Source organism: Salminus brasiliensis, chromosome 10 (genome assembly GCF_030463535.1).
Source record: "Salminus brasiliensis chromosome 10, fSalBra1.hap2, whole genome shotgun sequence".
NCBI lineage: Eukaryota > Metazoa > Chordata > Actinopteri > Characiformes > Bryconidae > Salminus > Salminus brasiliensis.
The window spans coordinates 40,983,854-40,992,297 of record NC_132887.1 but is presented as its reverse complement, the minus strand read 5'-3'; the positions used below and the strand labels follow the sequence as shown (position 1 = coordinate 40,992,297).

The 8,444-nt window shown below is 47.1% G+C and overlaps 1 protein-coding gene across 1 annotated transcript; it reads right to left on the bottom strand.

Moving 5' to 3' along the window:
• Nucleotides 1-810: 810 nt before the first annotated feature.
• On the bottom strand, nucleotides 811-7,827 carry vgll2b (vestigial-like family member 2b). The gene is made up of 4 exons (XM_072690147.1): nucleotides 7,750-7,827; nucleotides 6,405-6,657; nucleotides 2,744-3,157; nucleotides 811-854 (listed from the first exon to the last, which is right to left on the bottom strand). Exons 1-4 carry the CDS (start codon nucleotides 7,813-7,815, stop codon nucleotides 811-813), a joined length of 777 nt encoding a protein of 258 aa, XP_072546248.1. The 5' UTR covers nucleotides 7,816-7,827.
• Between the last annotated feature and the right edge of the window lie 617 nt (nucleotides 7,828-8,444).

The following is an 8,444-nucleotide window of genomic DNA, read 5'->3' as shown; positions in this document are numbered from 1 at the left end:
AATCCAGGTTTCTGAGAGTCAACAGCGCTGTGTGATAGACAGCTCACATAACAACACTGTGTAACTCCCTCACCTCAACACTGGACCAAGTCTCAACTGTGAGGAGAAGACGTGGAGCTGCAGGTTTGATGGGTGTAGTGGCAGCAAAATAATGCAGCACTGCTGGTGGACTACTGAAAATACTGGGGGTGTTCTAAAACTTTTGACCGGTAGTGTGTCTATAATAAAATATTACATACACAAATGTTGTCTTTCAGGCTAGAACCCCACCATGAAATGAGCCAAAGCACAACATACCTCCAAAACAGTCTGTTCCAATGCTTCATTTAAATATTTAAATATACAAATTAAAATCATTAAAACTGAAAAATCCAAATCAAACAACAGAAACAATGCAGAGCCACATTCGTCCATTCATACGACAAGTACGAGCACAGAGTCAGAAATATGAAAGGCTGTTCCAGTCTGTTGTCGCCTCTTTATTCTATTTACTCCTTTGTTGTTTGTTTGTTTGTTTGTTTGTTTCCCCTCCATCCAGAGCAAAACGTCTCAATTTCTCCCTCGCTCAAGCATTCAGCTGTCCCAGGAGCCGGAGGGGTTTTGTTACACCACAAAGAGCGAGAGAATGGAGGGATTACAGAGAGAGAGGGGTGAAGACACACAGAGCTGGACACCTCTCGCTCTCCCCTCCATCCCTCTGTCTTTATCTCCATGGTGCACACTCGAAGGCCCTGGATAGGTTCCGGTACAATGGGCCGCTCTCCAGTGCTCCACAGCTTTAATTGGCGGGTCGATGGCCAAGGCCGGTCATTAGAACCAGTACAGCTCCTTTCCTTTCTTATGTGCTGGTAAGCCTGGGGGTGTGAACACAGACAAAAGAGAGGACAATAAGGACACTGGAGGACGCAGGACAGGTCTCCATGGCTGCTAGGAGCATCCTGTACACACAATGAGAACAACGCTGAGGGGTTAGCAGTAAACACAAAGACATCCCCACCAGACTCTCAGCTGGAACAGTCGTCTGCTGTAACCACTACTGTCCAAAATCTGGACACAATTCAGCATCTAATATAAATGAATTTAGTATCCACTATGAATTATGCAGAATCTATTATAAATTAATTTAGCATCCACAATGAGTTATTCAGCATCTACTACGAATTATTTATCATCTACTACAAATTAATGTAGTATCTGCTATGAATTATGCAAAATCTATGAATTATTTATCATCTACTACAAATTAATTTAGTATGCACTATGAATTGTGCAGAATCTATGAATTATCATTTACTATAAATTTATTAAGTATCCACTATGAATTATTCAGCATCTACTATAAATTAATTTAGTATCCACTATGAATTATTCAGCATCTACTATAAATTAATTTAGTATCCACTATGAATTATTCAGCATCTACTATAAATTATTTATCATCTACTATAAATTAATTTAGTATCCACTATGAATTTTTCAGAATCTACTATAAATTAATTTAGTATCCACTATGAATTATTCAGAATCTACTATAAATTAATTTAGTATCCACCATGAATTTTTCAGAATCCACTATGAATTTTTCAGAATCCACTATAAATTATTCAGAATCCACTATAAATTATTTAGCATCTACTGTAACATTACTGTAATTCTACGACTGTATATGTTGTTGTGAGATACAGGGTTGGAGAGGTATGTATTTATGCTCAACGTGATTCAGCAAGAGACTTTTCCTTTTTTTTCCTTTTAACAGAAGCTTCGGGGGTTTTGCACATCTGCATACATGTCCACTGTAACACCACTCACACACATGGAGGGAGTGACCCCACCAAGCCAAGCATAACAGAACTCAAGCTTCCAATGATTCTCACGTTTCAAATCAGCCCTGGTGTCAATTTGCGAATGTTTCCATAGTGCAGTCTTCGAATCTTTCTAGAACCCAAGCCTCTAATGGTTTCAGGACTCTGATTACAGATGGTTCCAAAACCTGCGCTTCAAACTAACCCTGCAATCAAACTTAGTCTCAAGTTTTGAGAATCTCAAGCTTCAAATCTGTCTAAAACTTTCTCCAAATGATTCTAAGATTCAGTTCAGCAAATCGATTCAGGACTCCATTTCTAAATGAATCAAGGACTTAAGGTTCACGTCATTCTGGAACTCAATTTATGAATGATTCCAAAAGTCAAACTTCAACTAGTTCTAGATCTTAAGATTCAGATGATTTCAGGAGTCAATTTGTGAGTTGTTCTAGAACAAAGATGTTTAAATCATTCGACTGGATTAAATGATCGCCACCCCACCTCATCATCCCCAACTCCCCAACTCATCCCATCCAAAAGTACTGGATGGAGCTCCTCCACCACCATCATTCCAGAGAACACAGCTCTTCCACTGCTCCACAGCTCCTCAATGCTGGGGGGCTTTACACCCCTCTAGCCCACGCCTGGCATTAGGCAGCATGGAGCCAATAGGGTCATGATGTTGATCTGCTCCAGAGAGTCCTATTCTATTGGCAGTACTTCTTCTCTACAGGGACTAGACAAGCTGTGTGTGTGCATTTGCACATCTGTGTCAGCAATGGGTGCAGCTTAAAGTAGCTGAATGCATTCATTAGAAAGGGTGTCCACAAACATTTGGACATGCAGTGAAGCTTCATTCTCGGTTTAGAAGATTTAGGTTCTAGATCTGAAGCGACACACACACAGATGATTCGAGATTGTCAGTGGGGGTTCTGTCTTACCTGGGTCCATGTTGAGGGCGATAGCCACGTCCCCCGGTGGTGGCAGCAGCGGCCATGTGGCTGTCGGTTCCAGCTTCCCTACCTCATAATGTCCCGGCAGGGCGGGCAGGTGAGGCGGCCGGACTGTGGGCATAAGCAGGGGGCTGTAGTGGGGCTCCAGTCCTGGGGGGGTATAGAGTTCATGAAGAGGCCGCGGGGGCCCGTACGCCTGAGTCTGGGCGTACCCCCAGGAGTCTGAGGGGTGCGGGTGAGGATGTGCATGAGGTAACCCAGGATGCAGTCCCTGGGCGTAAGGGTCCATGGAGTAAGCAGGGGCGCCCGGAGCATCGCAGTGCGGTCGGCTGGGCAGAGAGGGGTAATTACTGTCCCAGAATGATGGAGGGAAACTCCTCCGACTGTTTGGAGACGGAGCTTCTAGAGAGAGAGACAGAAACACAGCCGCAGGCTAGGGTTTATTCAGTAATGCAGTGGGCTCCAAAAGTCTGAGACCACCACTACTAACAAATAAGGGTTCTACACAGCTCTGAAAAGGGGTTCTTTGAGTCAAAACAACAATAAAGCCCTTATAGAACTCATAATAAAAGGTTCTGGAGGTTTAGAGCAACCTGACAGACCTTCAGAAGCTCCAAATGAATCTTCACATTGTTCTAGACGTCAAACTTTCAGATTCCAGATGTTCCTAAAAGTCCTTCAAATGATTCTGGGACTGAATTCGCAATTTTCTTCAGGATTCTGCTCCTCATCACACCTAAAAACACTATGTCCAAATGTATGTGGACACCCCTTCTGATGAATGCATTTAGCAACTTTAAGTTGCTGACACAGAAGTGCAAATGCACAACATACAGCTTGTCCGGTGCCTGTAGAGAAGCACTGGCAATAGAATAGGACTCCCTGTAGCACATAAGCATACATGAATCTATTGGCACCATGCTGCCTAATGCCAGGAGTGGGCTAGAGGGGTGTAAAGCCCCCCAGCATTGAGCTGTGGAGCAGTGGAAGAACTGTGTTCTCTGGAATGATGGTGGAGGAGCTACATCCAGTACTTTTGGGATGAGTTGGGGATGATGACTCAGAGCGTTTCAGGTTGTCAGTAGCCGCAGAGTGTCCACATATGAGGTCATCTGGAACCCCTGCCTCAGGGTGAGGTCATGCATGTCACGTGGTTTCATGTGATGTTGACCCCTCCCCGACTCAGTGCTCCAGATTTCTTCCTGATTGGATCATGCAGACGGGACAAAAAGGAACGTTATGAATGAGGCCGTGAGCGAGGAACAGCACCGGAGCACCGAGGCTAACGTCGCTACATAATGGAAGCTAATGGCCACCTGTTAGCATGGCTAACTCCTCACACACTTAGGCCAGCACTCGGCCTTGGACACTGCATCACGTACTACGATGGAAATCAGCCGATACTGAGGCCTGGGTTTTAGAACCGTACTGCAGTGCATGTTTACAGTGTAAGTCTATTTGGGATTAGCTTTTGGTTCAATAAAGAACCATGTTTGTAGAGGAGTCTGGGTGGGTCTGAGTGTGGAGAACCTTAAAGAACCTTCACCTGATGTGGAGAGTTTCCAATTTTACATCATGTCCATGTTCGTCAGTGTTCTGTCACTACATTACCCAGCAGGCAATATGCAAATACATCCTCAAAGGTTCTACAAAGGTTCTTCACTAAAGAACATGGTTCTATATAGAACCAAGACAATTCAAAGAACTACTTCAATACTGCTTGAAAAATGCTCGGCCCCGGCTAAACAATCGTTAACGTTGGCCGAAGTGCCCCTTTAATTTATCAGATCTTCACTAAATTCAGGCCTCATGTCTGCAGCTCCTGTGTTCCACGTTCTAGATACCAGTGAGTCATACAGTGTAGAACACCACATAAGCAAGTCGAGATTACGGAACACCTCCACATGCTTTGAGGAGCGTGTGTAATAATGTAGGCCTGCAGTTAGCACCATGCTCTCCTCTTGAACCTTCTACACTAAATGGACAAAAGTATTGGGACACTTGCTCATTCTGTTCATTGCTTCTTCTGAAATCAAGGGAATTAAAAGAGTTTATCTTGCCTTTGTTGGAGTAACTGTCTCTACTGTCCAGGGAAGAAAGCTTTCCACTAGATTCTGGAGCAGGAGCATTGCTGTGAGGATTTGACTGAATTCAGCAACAAGAGTGTTAGTGAGGTCAGGATGTTGGATGATGATCACCACCCCACCTCATCATCCCCAACTCATCCAATCCAAAAGTTCTGGATGGAGCTCCTCCATCCAGAACTTTGGCAGTAGTTGGCAGTAGTTCTTCTCTACAGGGACTAGACAAGCTGTGTTTGTGTCAGCAATGGGTGCACACAGTGTTAGAAGGGGTGTCCACAAAGATTTGGACACACGGTGTATAGCTATACAATGTGCATAGGGGGATACTCAGAGTGAGAGAGGGCTGTGGATGAAGGCCGTCCCCCCTCAGTCCGCAGGTCCTGCAGTGCAGACTATATAAGGCAGTGGCTTTATGCTGTTGGAAAAACAGCACGAGGACTTTGCCACTTTAAATCACTGGCTGTGGTGACATCTCTCACTCCTGTGTTGGGACAGTACCCCCCAACAAACCTCTTCCAAACACCCCCCTCCTCCCCAACCCATCCCTCCTGACCCCACCTGTTGTTTTCAGTAGCCACCCGTCAGCCCTTACAGAATGTCACGGGAGGGGGGGGGTGTTTTTTATGTTTTTAGACGTTACTTTTATATTTAGAATTCTTCCGAAAAAAGACACCGATGATGTAGTCTACATCAGATGGTGGTTGACGGGGGGGGGGGGGGGGGGGTTGACGGGGGGGTTGACGGGGGTGACTCTGAAGTGGGGTGGGGGGCGGGGTGGTCATAAATCTCAGTTGAGGGATTGCAAGGCCGCCTGAGCTTTTTGAAGCCGATACAACCTCGAGCCTCGGAGATTACCAACACGTATAAACATAGTATCTGTTGGGAGGCAGGAAGCAACATCGCGGAGTGGAATGAAGATGTCAGAGAGAGAGAGGGCGAGAGGGCGAGAGACGAGAGCCTGCCCTAGAGCCGCTATAAGGCTGGGTATCCTGACCGCTAGCGCTCAGTGCGATCAGGGATTCACCTCCTGCTTATAAGGGCACTATTTTGCACCAGGCTTTGCACTTGGTGTCGATATTGACATCTCCAGAACCCTCCTCCTGAACCTTCTCTGTGTACTCCACAACCCATTCTGCACCCGCTACCCACCAGAGTCTACCCGACCCACTCTGAATTCTGCCAAAATTATTCTGCGATACCCTGACCCTGCTGTGGATCATGCAGAACACTATCTGGACCCTGTACTGGATGTAGTGTGTTGGGGGGTCTATATGATAAAGAGGGATCACACACAGGTTCTGGAGAAATCTTGGAGGATCCAGTGCAGGCTGGTTCTAGAAGATTAATAGCGTGCAATGGATCCTCAAGTACTCCCACTGGACACTGCGTCCAGAATCGCTCTGGATGGATTCTTAGGTCCTCAAGAACTTGGGTCCTCTCTGGGTAATAAAAGAATCCACCATAGATCTTTCAGAACCACTCTGGATCCCCCAGAGCCCTATTTTGGCCCAGCAGAACCCAACCTGAATCCTCTAGAATCTGCAATGGATCCTCCAGAACCTCACCTGTGCCCGACAGGCCCCTCCTCTTGCCCGGTGCGTCGCTGCAGGTGCTGAGCGCTCTGGAGAAGTGCTCGTCCACCACACTGCTGATGTCACCCTGGTAGTAGGTGAAGAGGACGCAGCGTGAGCTCAGGTACTCCGCCTCCGCCACGTCCTGCTTCTCCTTCTGCCCAGCGGAGGGCAAGTCCGACCCAGAGCCGTCCATGGAGTCCCGGCGGAGAGACGGCAACGACGGGCTGCTCACAGCAGAGAGAGACTGAGGAGGGGGAGAGAGAGGCGCGAGAGAGAGAGAGAGAGAGAGAGAGAGAGAGAGAGGGTAAAGGAACTGCCAAAGAGTGTCGTAATGACCAGTCCAGTCCAGTCCAGTCAGAAGATGCAGGTCAGGGGGATCCGATATGGCTGCGATATGATATTAATCACGATATTAAAATTCAATAATGAAAGAACTTAAGAGAGTTCTTAGAAATACGTCAAACCAGAGCACCGACTTCTATATAAGGTTCTCAGAAAGGGTTCTCGGATGTAGTGGAACCCTTTTTGTTGGTGAATAGATCCACTTGAAAAAAGCTCTAGAGGTTTTCCATCACAGAGAAGAACCCAGGACCCGGGCAAAGACCCAGTTAAGCACTGTTTAGAACCATTGCCTTTACATAAGAACCCTTGGAGAACCTTGTACACAGCCTTGAGTTCTTCTCATTTTCATGGCGGTTTACTGAACATTCATCATCATTTCTGATTAGCCATAACATTAAAACCACCTGTACAATACTGAGTCGGTCCAAACCAGCACTGACGCACTGAAGTACAGACTCCACAAGACCTTAGCAGAACCTGTAAGTTCTGTAAGCTGTGAGGTGGACGGGGCCTCCATGAGCATCAGTGAGAGCCTTGGGCGCCCATGACCATGTTTCCGTTCACCGGTCGTCCATCCTTGGAGCACTTTTGATAGGTACTAACCACGGTTCTGACCCAGTCATTATCTAGAACATCACGGTTTGGTTCTTGTCAAAGTGTCTCAGATTCTTACGCCTGTCCATTTTTCCTGCTTCATCACCTTCATCACCTTCATCACCTTCAAGACCTGACTGTTCACTCACTGACTGATAGATCCACCCCTCGACAGGAGCCACCGAACCCACATCAACGGGGTGGTTTTTAATGTTATGGCAAGAACTTTTATATGCGTTGAACTGAATCGTTTTCCAAAGAATAGGCGCGAGGTCACAAATTTACACCCCTAGTGTGTGTCTGTGTGTGCGCGCGCATGCATGTTTGTCTCCCCTTGCAGGGTCCCAGTTCCCCCACCAGTGTGAAAGCATGAACACGCTGGAAGCTCGTGCGCACTCACCTGCGCTGCGCTGCTGAATGCTGCGGGGTGGCTGTAGAGCGGGCGCGCGACATCCAGGCAGCTCATGGTAAAGCTTCCCAAAACACACTCTCTCACACACGCACGCTCACCTACACACACACACACACACACACACACTTATACTCTCTCTCTCTCTCTCTCTGAAGGTCCAGCTGAGTGGAGGTCAGTGCAGTAACTCTACGCGCGCTACAGAGACTCACGCGCCTCCGGCAGCTGCGCAAAGGGAGATATAGAGAGAGAGCTGAAGCCTGTCCATAACAACCTCTCTCTCTCTCTCTCTCTCTCTCTCTCTCTCTCTGTCTCTCTCTCTCTGTCTCTCTCTCTCTCTCTCTCTGTCTCTCTCTCTCTGTCCTCTCTCTCTCTCTCTGTCCTCCTCTCTCTCTCTCTCCTCTCTCTCTCTCTCTGTCTCTCTCTCTCGCTCTCTGTCTCTCTCTCTCTCTCTCTCTCTCTCTCTCTCTCTCTGTCCTCTCTCTCTCTCTCTGTCTCTCTCTCTCTCTCTCTCTCTCTATAGTCTCTCTCTCTCTCTCTATAGTCTCTCTCTCTCTCTCTCTCTCTCTCTCTCTCTCTCTCTCTCTCTCTCTCTCCCTCTCTCTCCTCTCTCTCTCTGTCTCTCTCTCTCTGTCTCTGTCTCTCTCTCTCTCTCCTCTGTCTCTCTCTCTCTGTCTCTCTCTCTA